The sequence below is a fragment of the Scardinius erythrophthalmus genome (genome assembly GCF_964197995.2).
Source record: "Scardinius erythrophthalmus genome assembly, chromosome: 6".
Classification (NCBI taxonomy): domain Eukaryota; kingdom Metazoa; phylum Chordata; class Actinopteri; order Cypriniformes; family Leuciscidae; genus Scardinius; species Scardinius erythrophthalmus.
Window position 1 is genome coordinate 25,544,948 of NC_138226.1, and position 17,716 is coordinate 25,562,663.

General features: G+C 42.9%; 1 protein-coding gene across 2 annotated transcripts in view; it reads left to right on the plus strand.

Annotated features, from left to right (window-relative positions):
• The window catches only part of fam117bb (family with sequence similarity 117 member Bb), a 43,206-nt gene extending 26,180 nt beyond the window's left edge, over positions 1-17,026 (plus strand). For both annotated transcript variants that reach the window (XM_081367841.1, XM_081367842.1), the window contains 6 exons: positions 1,167-1,259; positions 2,707-2,820; positions 11,268-11,411; positions 11,559-11,793; positions 14,119-14,242; positions 14,417-17,026. In XM_081367841.1, coding sequence (XP_081223967.1) covers positions 1,167-1,259; positions 2,707-2,820; positions 11,268-11,411; positions 11,559-11,793; positions 14,119-14,242; positions 14,417-14,675 — 969 coding nt within the window. In that variant the 3' untranslated portion in view covers positions 14,676-17,026. The remainder of the gene's footprint in view (positions 1-1,166; positions 1,260-2,706; positions 2,821-11,267; positions 11,412-11,558; positions 11,794-14,118; positions 14,243-14,416) is intronic.
• Positions 17,027-17,716: the final 690 nt, after the last annotated feature.

Here is a 17,716-nt window from a genome sequence, read left to right on the forward strand (position 1 = left end):
CTCTGCTCTGGATTGAGTGTTTGCGGTTATCTTAGTAGAGAGCTTGCACACTGTTGAGCGACAGACACTTCACAAAGGAAGCTCAGAGCCAGAAGCCATATGCCCTGCGTGCCTCTCCATGCTCTCTTTGGCAACAGCAGCTGCATTTTTACATTTAGGAAGTAAGTTCACAAATAAGTTACACAAACCAAGTATTCTGTAAAGATGAGCATTATGCGGTTTGTTTGCAGGATGTTAATAAGTTCTAATTCAAATTCCCCATCCACCGGTTTCTTGCCTTCACTTGTGTGTGTTTTCATGTATGTGTGCGTGGGTGGGAGTGATCCGTCCTGTCAGGGGTCTTTTTTGTGACTTTGTTTATGTATGAATTTGAAGGGCAGGCTAGACAGCTCATTTATATGGTCATAAAACATCCATTTTTCTTTCTAACAGTAAAGCAGCTCTTTGTGATGGTATATGGGGCCCAAAATTAACTTTATGCCACACCTGCTAATGGGGAGAGAAATAAACAGCCATAAATATTTCTTATTTTACCCATTGTGTGTGTGTGTGTGTGTGTGTGTGTGTGTGTGTGTGTGTGTGTGTGTGTGTGTGTGTGTGTGTGTGTGTGTGTGTGTGTGTGTGTGTGTGTGTGTGTGTGTGTGTGTGTGTGTGTGTGTGTGTGTGTGTGTGTGTGTGTGTGTGTGTGTGTGTGTGTGTGTGTGTGTGTGTGTGTGTGTGTGTGTGTGTCAATTGAATTGCAGTTATTTATAAGAACTTTTTCATAACATATGCAAGATGAGCTGTTGAAAGAGTTGATAAGAGTTGTTGAAACATATCATGATTCATTCTTATTTTGCTTTTGTTGGCTTAATGAGACAATAACCGGGGGAAAAAATGTGAAAACAACAGTTCCTTCTAATGAAACTTTTGATGATACATTTTCCAATCGAGTTGATTCGAATCCCTCGCACAATTCCATTTAAACCAGGTAATGTTGCAGTTCCTGATAAAGTTACTAGCTCAAAGGTGGCTAACCCCAGTCTTGGATCTTGGCGAGTGTTTATTTTGGAAAAGAGTCAAACGACCGCCTCCGCATACTCGCGAGTCAAGAAACGACACGATGCTGTGATGATCAGAACGTATTGTTGTTTCATGTCTGATGGTCTCATGTGTGTCTCCCACAGACCCCCAGTGCCTGGGCCGATGAATGCGGAGAGAAGAAGAGGAGCTGTCACAAGCGCTCAGCCTCCTGCGGCAGCACTGACCAGCTAAAAGAGGTCAGGACGCGTTTAGGGCCTGATCTCCTCTCCTCCCCCGTGCTTTGTTCCATTCAGCAGGAGCAGGGCCCGGGCTGGACCCCCTCGTTGTCTTTCTCTCCCCCAGTGTGAGATTGTGGATGAGGAGACGAGGCAGCAACAGGGTGTTGGGGAGGGGAAGATTGAGGCTGTGTCATTATCATATTATTGGCAGTCTCTAGTGAACCAGAAGCAGCCTGGTGTCACCTCGCATTACACCCTCCCTTCCTCCTGTTTGTGTGTACACCCTTCCTTCCCCTGTCACATCCTCCAGTTGCTTCATACACTGTTCTCTCTATTCAGCCTATCTTCTTCCTCTCCTCCACCACTTCAAGAGTCTCCTCCCTTTGTATGTCTCTGCTGTGCCCCTTGAGGGATTCACAGGTGTCTGTACGTACATTATCTTCCTGTCACTCTTTATCTCAACTGATAGTTAATCATTTCCTACACAGTCAGCAGGTCATATGTGCACTCACACACACACACACACACTGTAGGCAAATCTGATGGAAACCTACTGAGCTGCCTACCTAGATGAATTATTTGAATGCGGTATTATTGCTGTTTGCTGCCTATGCAGACCATTTCAAATCAGTCAAATGTGAGGTTCAGTTTCAGTTCGGATGCTCCCCTAGAAAGTATCTGCCTCGGTAGGCAGTGAGGAACCTCTCTCTTAGTTTTTGAGCAGAGCTGTTTTGTCTGGTACAAGCATCACATCATGTACCTTCACAAACAACACAAACCCCTCAGCACCACAGTCACACACAGTTAAATCCCACACATACACATTAAGACCTGGTCAGAAATGCCTCTGTGGGAATTAGTGTTGTCACATCCTGGCTGCTACAGGCTTCAGGTGAGATTATGCTAACATCTCATTAATGGTGCCACTCATAGCCTGTATTTACTGACTTGAGGCTGGACTTAAACTTGACATCTGATCCCATCTGTACATGTATTCCCCGTCTCTTCCCTAGGCTGGGGTAAAGAGAGAGGGAGCGGGAGGGTGTGTTGGTTTTCTGTCTAACCGACGGATGTTTATAAAGGAAAGAGTACTAATGTAATCGATCATAAGTGTTTTTGTAAGCATGCGTTTGGGGTGGAGAGGGTTGGGGTGTTTATTTGTGTACATACTTGGAGGAATGCAGTGCAGTGAGACAATCAAGAAACCCATCTGACCCTGGGCTTTGACTCGCCCATTACTAGAGTTTAATAAGACAGTCATTATTGCACAATAAACTCAGGACCAAGCATCCTGACCCATGAAGGGGTTTATTTTGCAATAATGACCAACTGTCATGTAGGGGTTTTTTGTGTGAAATGGAATGGTGTCTTTTATCTAAGCAACAGTGCTCTGAAAGTTCACTTGAAGTGAGAAATAATGTCTGTCCTGACAGTCTCTCTCTCTCACTCTCTCTGCGTGTTTCAGATTGTGAAGCTGAGACAGCAGCTCCAGCGCAGTAAACACAGCAACCGTCACCATCGCGACAAGGACCGCAAATCTCCTTTCAATGGCAACCATGCTGCTTTCATCCAATCACAGGTGAGCTATTTCTCAACTGCTCTGAACCCAGAAGTCCCGGTGGAGAAGGTTACCTGGGGTGGTGTGTTGATAGTTACCAACAGGAACACTTTTTTGCTCTCATAGATCACGTTTTTAGCAATGCCCCCTCCCCCCATCATAAGCTGATGGTCTATCAGTATTTTTGCCAAATAATAGTCAAAGCTGTATTTTCAGCATCATTACTCCAGTGTTCCGTGTCACATGATCCTTCAGAAATCACATTGAGATAGAGAGATTACTAATTATGGTCAGAGAAAGCTCATGACAAGGTATCGCATTAGTGACCACAGTCACTGTGTGTGGAGACGGGCCGACACAAGCAGAGCTGGAGAGCCAGAGAGCTCAGACTGTGTTCACACTGCTCTGATGGAGTCACAGAGGACAAGCTGCACTTCCTCACCGAGTGCACCAAGTATAAAAACATCAGAGACACTTATTTCACACCAATAGCACATATTTTACCTCAATTCCAACAAGCGAGCCTCATAAACAAACTGTCTTATATTTTGGGAGAGAAAGAAGAATGTATTCACCTGGCAGCGCAGTATGCGTCTCCCTGCCATCATATGAGGGACAAGGGCTGAACCCTCTTTTCCCTTTAAACTACTCTCTGTACTTATTTTTTATTTTTTTTATTTTTATTGTGATATATTTATGTATAATATGGAAAAAAAAAAATCTCCTTTTAATTATCTAGATGTTTGTATATGTCTATTGCTTTGGCAATATTGTGCTATTTTACACAGTCATGCCAATAAAACTCATTTGAAATTGAAGAGAAAGAGAGAGAGAGTGTCTGTTTGTTAACATAAGCGTAGCACAGTGCAGTGAGTGCACTTAATGCCATATAAGCAGAAGAAGAAACTGAACACACACGTTGTGTATCATCAATGCAGTTGTAGTTGAGAACTAGAAGTCATAGTTATTCTGCCACATTCTCCCTCACTCATTCTGAAAGAACGTGAGTGGGTAAGTGTGCATACCCGTGTGTAAAAGCGTGTCACTGTGTGTGTGTGTGTGTGTACTTGCACTCTGGTCGTAATTGGCAAGACCAGGTGCAGGCTTGCAGGCTGTTTCAGAGTGAAAGACCTCTCTTCACGAAGACAAAAAACAGTGAATAAATTACTGTGGCCTCTCGCTTGCCTTGTCTCCCTCCCTCCCTCCCTCCCTGCCTCCGTCTTTTTCTCGCTCTCTCGCTCTGTTTTGTGTTTGTCCATGAATTAGTCCAGCATGTGGTGAATGTGCCGCACGCCTGGCCTTTACTGTACTATAGCTGCCAGCCAGTCAATTAAAGGCCACACTCTGTCCGGCCCGCTGGATGTGTGGTTTTGGGGCCCGTTGTACGGCTGGGCCTTTTTTTCTTTTTTTTTTTGTGCATGTGTTGGGCTCAAGCACCATCTGTTGTCTCACTGTATTCATCTTTTGTATTTAATCCTCTGAACTGTACTCAGACTCAGACTCGGCCCCTCTGTTGGACAAAACACCAAACTACTCACAGCTAGGTCCGAATTGGACAAGAATACTGATTTGACCAGCGCAGATGTACACCGTACAGAATCCCCACTTAAAATCTGTGTTCAGAATGGAGTACTAGCTTACTATTGAATGTGCAGTATACTGTATGCTTCAAGTTGCCTACCTATTTAAATAATTAGGTGAAACGGTATAATATTTATATTATTATTCATTATTATTTATATTTATTTTATTCCACGATAAATATTTGAAACCGTAGTAAAATGGTAATGATCACTGTCACATGACTCGCATGACACATTTCACGTGAATGGCGTTCAGCTGGTGTCAACTTGGAAATGAAAATGGTTAAATTACTTTCTGCCTTGTTTGCTTTCTTCAGTGAGAGATTTGCAGCATTTCCTTTTTTTTTTTTGTGAGAAAGCATATGGAAATGCTAACCTGCTATTCCAGGAACCCAGTCTACTACTATGTGATCATTATACACAAACATAGTCTTGCATCTGCCGTCCCTTCCAGCAGATGTAAGTGGGGTTGATTGAACAGTGTATCATTAATCAGTGCCATTCCGTTCTGCCTCCGACTGCTATGAAGAGAACTACGGGAATACGAAGTGGAACTGGTTTTTTGAAGGTTTATTTATTCAGGGGGTTTCTCTGCTGTGTATTAGCCTTAATTTGAAGCAGCTGAGGTTGAGTTTAGAGCATGAGAGATGCCCAGGCTGGGTGATTATAACAAGCATGCATTTATTTGGACGTGAGGGGGCATTTTTCTCCGCCTCAGGCTGAGTGGTCGTGATGTTTCTCGGCTGGGCCGTTGGGGTCGGGTGACGCCCAGTGGGTAATGTAGACTGGAAACACTCTGGCTTCCATCACAGGACCTGCCTGCAGTTGTTTTGTCACCGTAAGCACTTAGTCTGCCCAAGTTCAACCCCCAAATTTTATCGTAAACTTCCATTTCTCTCTGTCTCTGAGTCTTCTACTTCCTTTTTGTCTTGGCACTCCGATGTAAATGCACTTTCCTAAAGAACACACACAACGTGACCTCTGTGTTGAGGGGGAGGGCTGCAGGGATGTGTGTGTGTGCGTGTGTCGTTTCAAGGGCTGAGTCGGGTGTGCGTGGGGGTGTTCTCCCCATTATGTGCGAGGAAAGCAGCTAAAGATGAAGTGGCAGTCATGAAAATGGCATTCTTTCCAGAAATAAAAGCTCTGAAGAGGAGGAATAAGAAAAGAGAAGGAATGAAAGTTGCATTTGAAGACCTTTGAGAAATCCGGCCATAAGGTCAGCAGCTCCATGAGAAGAAAAAAAGAAGAACAACATCAGAGGAGACACAGAAATACGGGTGAACAGCTGTGGAGATGTTTGTCTCTTCTTCAGGCTTGGGAATTTTTGCTTTGTCACGGATTGCAGAAACGACAGACTTGATCATAGGCCATACTTAGAGTAGAGGCTATATTTGTTATAAATAAAAACAAGGCGGTTGTACAGTCTGTTCAATATGTTGTACTGTTGTGTACCTACCTGTGTGTCAATAGTTCAGCTAGTAACAACCTTGAAACATGTCTTTCCAAAATTTTCCAGTCGACAAGAAGTCATGAGATGGGTCCTAAATGACAAACTTATAGCCAAACCTGATCTAGGAGCCCCACTGTCCTGCAGAGTTTAGCTCCAACTTACCTCAACACCTAGATCCAACTTACCTCCAACTTACCCCAACACCTACCTCAACCAGCTAATAAGACCTTGATTAGCTGGTTCAGGTATGTTTAACTGGGGTTGGAGCTAAACTCTGCAGGCCAGTGGCCCTCCAGGAGCAGGACTGGACACCCCTGGTCTAGTATATGAGTGATTTCATCATTCTACAACTGAGTCTGATAGTCCCTTCCCTTCCACTATGCAAGAAAAGCTGAAACAGTTGAGTGCATGAAGTATATGCCGGTGTAGTTTATGTGACCATTGCTATTATAAATGTGCAATGAAATACAGCAGTGGACATTTACTGTCTTGCACTTCTGAAATGGGTAACATCCTTGGTGTTTTTGAGAGTGAAAATAAGGATGTACAATAATTTGTTTGTTTTTTTAGTTTATATTATTACTCATAAGCTAACCTCCAGAAACATAATAGAAAGATCTGAAAAAATGCATTAGCCTACATGAAACCTTAGCATGTTAGCATGACACATTGCATGGCTTCTACTTCCATCCCTTGTTTTGGTTTACATCAATAATAGCATCTACTCTTATCAATAACACTAAGTACTGCCAAGTTAGCCTGCTTATCTTCCCTAGTCATGCTATGTATATTAGCTTGGCCCTAAGTAAGCTAGCACGACTGTAATGTGCGCTTAGCACTTTGCGGTCATTTTGTTAGTCCTAGTCGATTTTTGGCAGATTCGATAGTCTCTCAGATCTCCATGACATTCAGAGTTTGATCATTCATGTGTGATGTATTGCAGGGTAAAGGCCAGTGATAAAGGATCCTAGTAACTCGCACACCTCCTGGCTTTGTTCTCTATCTCCTCTGCTCTTCTTGCCTGTCGAGTGCTGTGTTCGATGATCAATAATTAACAGTTTTTTGGCTGCTTTCTGGGTTTGACTGCTGTTTTTGTGTCTGAAGGATTGAGCACATCTTTCCCTGCATTCTTACCATTCTCTGTGTGGGAGTCCACAGCGCCTGCTAGTGTCAGAAATGAGGAGTGCAGAGGCAGTGTGTGTGCCGTCGCTAGAGCATTCAGATGAAATTATGTACTCTACTCTTTTTAGCTTTAGTTTGATCTCATTTCAAAGTCTTACATTTCGAATGTTTCAGGCTGAAGTTAATCTCTATCATAATCTCTAATCTCCTTTTTTTGGGTTTACTGAGAATTTCAATGTGTTGTTTCTTTGCCGCAGTTGATGAATTTATTGGCAGGACTTCTGATGGATTAAGTTTTTTGATCACTTGTGACTTGTATTTTTCTAACCTTCTACTGGAACAGTGACCACAACAATAGGAACTTGTTTTTGTTTGATCTCAGTGGTTCTGAACCTGAATATGTTGTGAATCCAGAGGGACAGAAGAGATGCGTTTGTGAGTCATTTGAGCTTGCGTGGGGCTTTGGAGGGGTCATTCCTTTAAGTTTCTACACAAACCTTTAGTTAAGCACCGGTCAACAACTTCAGCCCCATGAATCTCTTGTTTTTATAAAGACCATAGTGGTCAAAGAAAGGCTGACGTGAAAGTGCCCAGTATAGCTATCAAGGCCTGGAGACCTTTCAAAGGGATTCTTCTGTCTAACCTCTCGTTTTAAAGGCAGACTGTGGTAACCAATACAGGCCTCCATACCAGTGAAGAAAAGCCTTTTACATGCTGTCGGGAAGACTTTCACTGTTTTACTGAGGCTTCTGTGCGTGTCCATGGACACTGAGTTTTTTTAATCCTTGTAATTTTGGTACAACTAAAAGGAACAGGGCAAAATTAAGTTATTTTTATATATATATGCAGTTTTATTTGAGTGTACATTCGGCCCTCAGTTGTAGTTAAATTCTAAGGCAGCAAATGGAGCCTCATAAGTGACTGATTTGGGAAATGCTTCATAGAAACTCTCACAAATAGTGTTGCTCAAATGACGCTTACGATTGGTGCCACTCCCAGTTGATTCCAGTAGAGTCTAGCATTAAAACATGTTGCAATGCTAATGTTGCGATACTTTAATTGAGTTCAACAGTCAGGTTTCGTAAGTAAAAATCACATTGATTTTCTCCACATGGGAATCGATTTTTAATGATAACTTATAAACCTTTAAAGGCAGGCAGACCTGCTGTGAGCTCTGAAGTTGTTAATCGATGGTATATGTTTTTGTAGAATTCATCAGCCTGCGTCATTTCATCTTATTTTTGAAATAATACTGTTTGGCAGTGGAATTTCTGGGAGAAACTACATTACCCTGGCCTGGGTGCCAGCCCGAACCTCGCCCACAACATTTTTTGGTCGGGAAGTTCGGTCTGGACTCGATCCGTTGAGGAGTAATTATGCTCGGCTCCCAGAAGGCCGAGCCAATCAAATTGCCAGGGCGGGCTTTAATCGATGATGGACAGATGATCTGCGGTTACGTAATCACCCACGTCATCAAAGAGCACTTGGGTTGAATTGGTTTTCAACAAAGATGACTGCAGCTGGAGAATTGAGATGTTTAGATTCCGCTATCGCGTCTGTTATAAAAGAAATCGACAGCGTGGTCTCTTTCGTCGTCTTTCCATTTTTTTTAAATCAGTCAAGTCGCGTTGCAACCGTGTTATAAAGTTGAGACAGGGCCGACAAATGCGAGAAGATTTATTTGCTTTATTGTCGAGATCTAATCCTAAACGGAGAACTTGTTCGTATATACTTACACCTTTTGTATTTCTCTCAAAAATGCTATTCGTGCTTGTAAGTACTCCGCGAATTCTTAAATTCTTTTTACAACAACGGCAAAGAGCGAAGATTTACACTCATTACTTTACTACTACTTCCAGTGTGCGTGCAGTTGAGCTCTGTTGACAACTATGCGTCGCTCAACTTACGTCACTTACTGCGTTACTCTGATTGGTTGTAGGTCTATCCAATTGAGTGCAGAGTTTTTTTTTTTCTGGTTCGGTTAAGACACGCCTCATAATCAAAGCCCTATGGAGCAGTATCAGACTCACATTCTGCCTAGAATATGAGTATGACGAAATCAGGCTAACATTACCCATGATTGTGTACAAAAAGCTCCACCAATCTGAGAGGTCATTCGCAGTGCTTCATGGGATTTGGTGGCTGATGAAGTTTCCCTTCGCTCTCAAACTACTTAGTCTCAAACTTAAAATATATTGTTTCTATGCATCTAATTAAAATAATTTTTTTCCCTCTTCAAAACCGTTAAGTAAATAGTCTTGTACATTTTTTATTTCGTCCTATACTTTTTTCAAATCAAATGTAATGTTGTAATGTTGCGATTCACTTTGTAGTTAGTAGCCGTGATCGTAAGGACGCTGAAAAAAGTGGATGGACACTGTTGCGCTGTATAAGCATTTGGAACAGCCTTCGCATTTTGGAACAGGGTTCATATTTAAGCCAGACTTATTAATTATTTAGACCACTTATCAATTTCATTTGTACATCACAGTACAGAGGAGAAAATCTGTCGCCACTCCAGTTACATCGCAACTGTTAACACATTTTCCACACTCTGCAACCTTTGTCTGCCATTGTCTATTTTAGGCATCGACATTTCTGCTCCTGTAGTTAATGAACTTTAATCGAGACCTCCGAAGTAAATGGCTGACATCTGTGTTCAACTGGTTAGCATGGGTTTGTTAGCAATCCTATGCGGCCTCTATAGGCGTCACCAAAGTGCTGAGCCATGTTTCTTCTGTCTGAAGATGACAATCAGATCATTGGCGCTGACAGTGAGTAGTATCATGTCGTCCTTCATTGTGGTCAGGCCGTACATTATTTCCTTTAATGTCACGGCACGCCACTGGAAATCTTATACGTAAACAAATATTTGCCTCCTAGCGACCGCTCGAGAGAAAGTTGCTAGGATATAGACAAAATCACTTAACCGGTGTATTGTTTCGCGTGACCTCGAGGGTCAGGGTTTCTCTCAGCTGTTTTCTATCCTGATGAGCAGATAAATAACCAAACCACCCAGAAGAAAAGAGTCCAGAAGACTTTTATGTTGAAACAATGTGATGTCCGATTAAACGCACACATGCACGCTGGAGAGGAAAGATGCATGGAGTGATGCTGCATGTGAGTTTAAAACCTGGCTTGCTCTATTGAGATGGTAATGAAGCAGATCTGGCGTGCTTTAAGCGAGGGCCACCGCAGGACCACACAGCTCTCAGCAACGTCCTGCTAATGCCCTCGCATTGTTCCCTCTTACCCTGAGAAAGAAGAGGGGGAGGGACGGATGACGAGAGCAGTGCTATGTATTTTAAGAAAGGGGGTGAGATGGAGAAATACACTTGGAGAGGAAAGATCAGAACAAGGGAGAGAGAGGGGGGGGGCAGACATGATGAAGAGAGACAGGAAGGAGGGGGGCCGAGAGAACTAAAATCCAGAGCATGAGCCACGACAGAGCACAGAACAGAGAGAGAGAGAAACAGAGACCGGTGGACCAGGAGGAAGACCGGACCTCTCTCTGACAGGATGACAGGAAGTGGACTCTCTGGAAAGGTGACGTTTTTGTTCAGTCTTTCATCTGTCGCAGAAGTCGTCGCAAACAGCAGTTAGCGTAGATGGCACGTTTTAGATTTGCGCGTTTTGCATGCGTCATGTTATCTATCTGTGTCACGGTACAGTCGTGAGGTGTGCTACGCGGACACACAAGCGAGAATCAGAAATCTGCTAGGCAGACCGAGTTACATAACTCGCTGATCTGCAGAGGAGACCAACACGTTACCATGCAATGTGTCTGTATGCTGGGGTGTGAAAACACATACCCCTGTTAGTGTTTAGCATCATATGGTAACTGAAGTGTGTGCTGACAGTGTGTGAATATGCGGGGCTTGATTCAGCTGCTGTGTAATGCTGTTGCTGTAAGTTTTCACACAGGCAGTGTTTACTTTCAGAGGCATATCTGCTCTCGTTTTGAGGTCGTCTCTCTGTGTTATGCATACTGCACTCACTCACTCACACACACACCAACCACATACACGCATTTGTCTTCTTTGCTTTTCTGATGCTTCTTGATCACTCATTGTTACAAACTACATGCGCATAAACCTAAAACACATTTCATTTAATAATATATTATCGGTAACATATAACAACGTAAAATATACAGTACAAATACACAGCTCGACTTGGACTTGGAGTTGAGCTCGTGTGGGAAAGATTGTTAAAGCATATGCAGAAAACACTAGGTCAAGGCTCCAACACATTGTACTTTAAAACATCACATACAGCAAATAATCAAACCTTCTCATTCTCTCCTGTTTCAGGCTCCTATTCCAAAGAGTGTCCTGATCTCTATTCCCATCTCCAAGTCATCCGTCTCTCGTTTCCGGAACAGCGTGGAGGGGCTGAATCAGGAGATTGAGCGCATCATTATCCGAGACACAGGAGACAGAGAGGAGCAGCTTATTGTGAGTGTTTTTGCAGAATCATGTCAAGCACACACTCTCTGTTACATAATCAGGTGTCCTCATAGAATCCCTAAAGACACTGTGTGTGTGTTTAACCTAAAGGTTTATTTCTGTTGTTTATAATCATTCCAATTTTTCTCCGCCCAGCCTCAGGAGGCTCCAGACGGGCATCGGGCTCCTCCGCCCCTCTGCCAACGCAGCGCCAGCTCCCGCAGCATCGACACGCAGACGCCCCTGGGCATCGCAGCGGGCAGTAACCACAGCAACAGCAGTAGCCGTTCTCAATCCATCTCACCCACGTTCCTGAACGTGCCAAGTGAGCCCTGCAGCGATAGTCCGTCTCCCCACGAGGACGAGACTCTGGCTGACGGCTGTGAGAAAGGTACAGCTCACATATTTTCACACCCACATACACACACTCTGGGCTGTTCACATGTCCTTAGGCCCACACAGATCTGCACACGCTTTTTCTGCATTGATGTGTATGAAAATGTGTGGAATGGTTTTAAACATGCTCAAATTTGTTATATGGTGCTGACAGTGCTACGCTATTATTAGTAGCTAAAAGCGTAATCAAAATAGTGTAACTTTGGATTGTTACAGTTTCTGTAGTATGTGCAAATGAGCAATGTTTACTCGTTCTTCGTGTTACCTGGATCCGAGAAATTCACGTTTAATGAACAGCTTCATGGCTTTCGTCAAAACCACAGATTATACTTCCAGATTTTCGTGTCCCCGCCCACGGGCAGTCGGATCGACAGAGGGATATTAACAGAACGGTTATTGTAAGAGTAGTTTTATCATCAAATTATACTTTGTACCATACTTTGTTTGCCCTTTCAAAAGCCTTATGGAAAAAATGGAACACTATGGCAACAGCTTTCTCACCTGAACGTGACAGCGTTTTGCTTCAGGCTGAACTGACAGAACGGCACTTTCTTTCAGTTGTTTCCCTTCATTTGGCCTAGAACTCTGTTCATGGTCATCCAGTTTGAAATGTTGACTACAAACATTAACAAAAGGTTTTTCAGATTTTCAGTCGCGCCATTCTCTCCGTATTTCATGTCTACTGCATACTCAGTGGTTCCCTGAGGCCCGAAATTATATGCAATATCCCGGAAAATGAGTGTGCGAGAAAGAAGCCCTGTTTCCACCTGGTATTAAGATGCGTTTTCAGTGATCAGATCACAAACGGTCAGCCAAGACACATTACCATTACATCTGGTATTATCATGCGTTTCAAATGCATCTCCTGTGACCACTTGCATATGTAAATATAATATAATATATTATAATATAGTATACGGACTTTTGACAATAGCGATGTGCCCGAAGCTTACTTCTGAATTCGGAAAGGCACAGAAAATAAATGCCGCATTCTACGGAGCCCCTAAAGGGACATGGTTAGGCTTGCTGTGGTAGTGGGTTACATTACAGGACATCAGATTTCACTTATCATGTGAAGAAAGTAAGGAGAGAGAACTGATAGGACGTATATGGTGCGCAACAAATCCTGAGCGTCATTGATAAATATCTGATCTTGTAAAATGCCGCTCCCCATGCACCGAGTATGTGTGATCACAAATTGAAAAGTGCCCCTTTAAATAAGTTACTATCCACCAATCAGCTAGTTGATTTTATTCAGAATTTTTTTTTATAAAATAATTTTTTTAATTAATTGTATTATTTTAATAATATTACTTTATTGCGATTTGCACATTTTGTAAGAGATTAATTTAAAGCCCCACTAGGTAGGAATTCCGTTTTGGTCAAACAACGACCCCTAGAGTCGCTGTGGACTACTTGTATTTAACGTTACTGTCGTAAATACCACTCACGCAGAGCAGTCTCTTCACTCACGGCCTGATCCCCTCCCCCCTGTATACCGGTCCCTGTTCAGTCAGATGGAAGCTGTAACGAGTGGAAATAAAGTGTGTCCCCTTTAAGAGCTGCGCGCGCCCTGTTTAACTGTCGGCTCGAACACCCCGTAAGCGGGTTGTTTCTGTTTGATGCTCATTCTTGTCCTATTTTTGTCTATCAAGTAATGCTGTGGACGGTAGAACCGTTCGATTGGGGAATAAACACAACGCATTACAATCGTCGGACATCGAATAAGCACTGCTAGCCTCAGAAGATGTCTAAGTTACTAATCCATCAACAAGAACGCCATGTGCTTTTTAGCTCACACCAACGAGTGAAAGCTTGTCTGAGTGATATACAATATAAGCAATATACTTACAAGTCCAACAGCATGTGAGGACGTGTTGGGGGAAGTGAGGTAGCCTATGCTGTAAAGCAGTCGAATTTTGTAGTTCTTTTTGTGCGCGGGTGTTACTACCCGAACCCCGAAGTTTAAAAGTACGATTAAAAACGATACAGACCCCGTCAGGCTATGGCAGACATGTCATTCAGCCTATTGTAAGTCGATGTACCATCACAAGAGGTTTGGAAATATATTATAAAGGTTGAAAAGTTACCTGGTGCTGCTTTAAAGACAGTGTCAGAGTTATTTAGCATGCTAATAGCATCTGCTACGAATGACTGTCATTCGTACTTCTCCATTTTTTGTTGAGTACTGATAGTTTTTTAAAATGGTGGATTAAGACTGATTATTCAACTAATTGTTCAGCTCTCTGTTGAATCTCTGATAAGCCTGTCAGTGTTTTATTGTCATTCTACTCATTTTTTCCTTGTACCATTTTCACAGATCTGGCCCCCTGCTCACCGCTACCCAAATACGCCTCATCCCCAAAGCCGAACAACAGCTACATGTTCAAACGCGAGCCACCCGAGGGCTGCGAGCGAGTCAAGGTCTTCACAGAGGAAACGCAGTGAGTGCTGCAGTGTGTCTGAAACACTGCTTTATCTGCTCTCTCTGCACTCTGTTTTCCACTGTTGTGTTGCGGCATGAGCCTTGAAATGATGATAGCGTAACATTTACACCGACTTCAAAGCTGAGTCAGTGCTTCTCACCGTCTTATCGCTCTCCTTTTTCTTCTCCTCAGGGCCAGGCCTCCACGAGAGATCCCACAGTTCCTGTGCCCAGATAGGAACAAGGTCAACTTCGTCCCCAAGAGCGGCTCCGCGTTCTGCCTGGTCAGCATTCCCAAACCGCTGATGTCCACACAGGAGCTCAACAACCTCAAGAACCAGAGCGCCGCCCGCCTCACGCCCGAACCCGAGCCGAGAGTCTCGCGGAGAACCTGCATGCTTTCCCAGCAGCCCTCAGGCTCCTCCCCCTCCTCCTGTCTGTCAGAGAGTTAGACACGCCCCTCATCGAGCGTCCTAGCAACTGCATCCACACACTCTGCACATTTCAATAATCGAACGTGATAAAAAACAAAATCAGACTCTCAAAGTGTTTATTAATAAACGACGGCTTTCGTTGGGTGAAAAGAAGATGAAACGGTTGCCTTTTGCTATGCACATTTTTAGCTTTGTGCTTGTTCTCAAAGAACAAAGAGGCCATTTTGGGGGTTTTGGGTTTGGGATATAATGTATGTAGCTTTATATTATTGCTCTACCTTTCATAGAGCGAACCTGAGAATGTGTCTCGGATCACTATGAGTAGTGGCTACGTACAGTAGATCCGTTTTTGTGAGACACAATGTATATTTTATAATAGTTTGCAGTGGATCGTGTTTGCGAGAATCGTTTCTATCGTACTAGGACCAGCACATCATTGAATACAAATGATGCCATTTCAAGTGAGACCAAGAGACCTGGTGGGATGAATTCTGGGTTGATGAAGGTCTCTCAGACTGAATCGTTGTCACAGTTGCGGGCCTTCTCCGTTCAGTCCACACAAAAAGCAGCAGGGGAACAGGAGGGACCGGTTCTCTGCCTTTTCTCCTCTACCTTTCTCACTGGCGGCGAGGAGACAGAAAGGCGTTAAAGATAAGAATAGCGAGTGTGAGAGAAATCGCCGTGTTTGACAGCTACAGGACGAGTGGCCTGTAAACCTGATTCTTTTGTTTGCATAGCTGTAAAATGCGTTTCAAATGCATATGGGTCCAAACTCTGAACTTCAAACCCAGCAGGGAACAAAGTGAGAGGAGGGCACGACAGGATCCGGGTGGACAGACAGACGGAGTGTTTTCTCACCTCTCACAATGATTAAGCCGATTTAGCTCCAGGAATGTTTGGAAAAAAGGACACGATAAGAACAAAATCAAATTGCGGAAATGTAACGCATATATGTCCAGGTAGTTACCAATTCAGATGTCTATCAGAACATTCATGTAATGTTTCCTGTGATATCCAATGAAATAGTTTACAAAGTCAGAGCACATTATTGTCACCAGATTGATTTAATGCATGCATTCTGGGAAATTTCAGTCAAGTGTGCGTGTGTGTGTGTGTGTGTGTGTGTGTGTATCACTAGATTCAAGCAATTAAAAAACAGCACAGATTTTCTGTCCGTTTCCGTGTCTAAATGAACTAGGCTGCTTACGTCGCTGTCGTTTTCATCATTGTTGAGCATTTGGGCTGATTTCCTGTGCTGTAGTTGTTTTTAATCATTATTTTGTAAGAAATCAAGTAGTGTCTGATGAAAGATGTCGTTTTATGCAGCTCACGCAAGTGCTTCTGTAGACTTGGCCAAAGAAGACATTCTTCCTCAGTGACAAGTCATTGTAGATAGAAGAGATGGAATTCTAAGGCGACTTAGATCACCCAAAAATGAAAAATCAGTCTCTCAGCCTCATGTCCTTCCAAAGCTCAATGACTGACTGACTTCTGTGGAGATTTTTCTTTTTTGGTCCATACAATGGAAGTCAATGGTCACCAAAACTGTTCGGTTGCCAACGTTCTCAAAATCCCTTCTTTTATGTTCCACAGAAGAAATAGTCATACAGGTTTGAAATGAGTAAACAATGTAACAGTTGAACGCTGCATCAAGTGATTTAGGATTTCCAGCTTGAAGCTCAGTTGCCAGGATAACGCACAGGTCACGGATTGCCGGATTGTCCGGCTCGTGATCATCTCTCGCTCGTGTTCTGTGCGGTTGTGCTTTGTGTGCAGAGTGGGGTTCCTCAGTTATTTTGTTGGGAGAGTTCCTGTTTTTTTTTTTCTTATTCACTGTTGAAGTTAAGGTATTGTTTTGAGCTTTAAGCAAAATACAACATAAACCTGGAAAATTTGAGCACTTTTACACCAGCATTGTGAATCAGTATAGGGCTTCCATGTTTGAACTGAAATAAGCTCACAGCCTGTGATTACTATCATAGATCAGTACTCAGGAATGTAAAAGCAGCAATCTCTTCTGGCAACGGCACAAGAATCCAAGCGTCTCTTGCTCAAACACAAATTGATAATGTTTTATCAAGCGCTTTGTATATCTCCTTAGGATATGTATTGAAGTAGAGAAATCTCTCGCCGTAGGGCCAATATTAATATACTTTTATATGGGTAGTGGCCTTCTTTCTAATTCGAGCGGAATATCAGTCAGATGTTAACAATCCATACGTACCTTAACACGGGGACAGTGATGTATGATGGGATACTGTGTTGTATGCTGTCTGTCTCAGTGGATGTTTCTGCACATACTGTACACCATGTAGTCTCCTGTGTTGTTACATCTATGGAACTCAACGGAATAAAGTTGCACTCGCTCCAAATGTCTGAGGGTGTTATTTGACGTGCGAGTTGAGCTTGGGGTTTACCGCTTTTTCAATAATTACATGTCTTTGTTGGATGATGTGCAGTGTGTGATCATTAGTTGGTGCTGGTATCAAAGAGACCCCAAGAATATTAAACTAAACCTCCCAAACTTAAGCATCATTAAAAATGTGTTTCATCTCTCGCTGAGAACAAGAAATGTGGAGTAATGAAAATATGTATTTTGGCAGTAGATCTCGAACATGTGTTTTTGGACGCGCCCGCTCACGCCACCTAGTGGAAATCACGCTGTAAAGATGCATGTCTTCATAAAAGTATGGCCGTTTATTTTCAGTCCTCAGGCAAATATCTGGTAATATGATTGGTTTGGGGAAAAGTCAGGTCTAGGGAAAAAATATATTAAATACTGTTTGCAGAAACAAAAGGGATTGAGACTAAATTCGACATACTTTAGCATCATAATAATACAGTGTGATTGAAAGAAATGCAAAAGCTGATGCCAATGGATGATTATTTACCAGAATCACAAGAACAAATATGTGCTTATTTACATTCAGTCGCCATTACAAAATGGCAATTTTCACATTTAAATCACAAACAGAATCTGAAACTTTTCATTTCATCCTGGGCCGATGATCCTCTCATATTGATATCTCCATTCACTAACTAGAACAACACAGATGAAC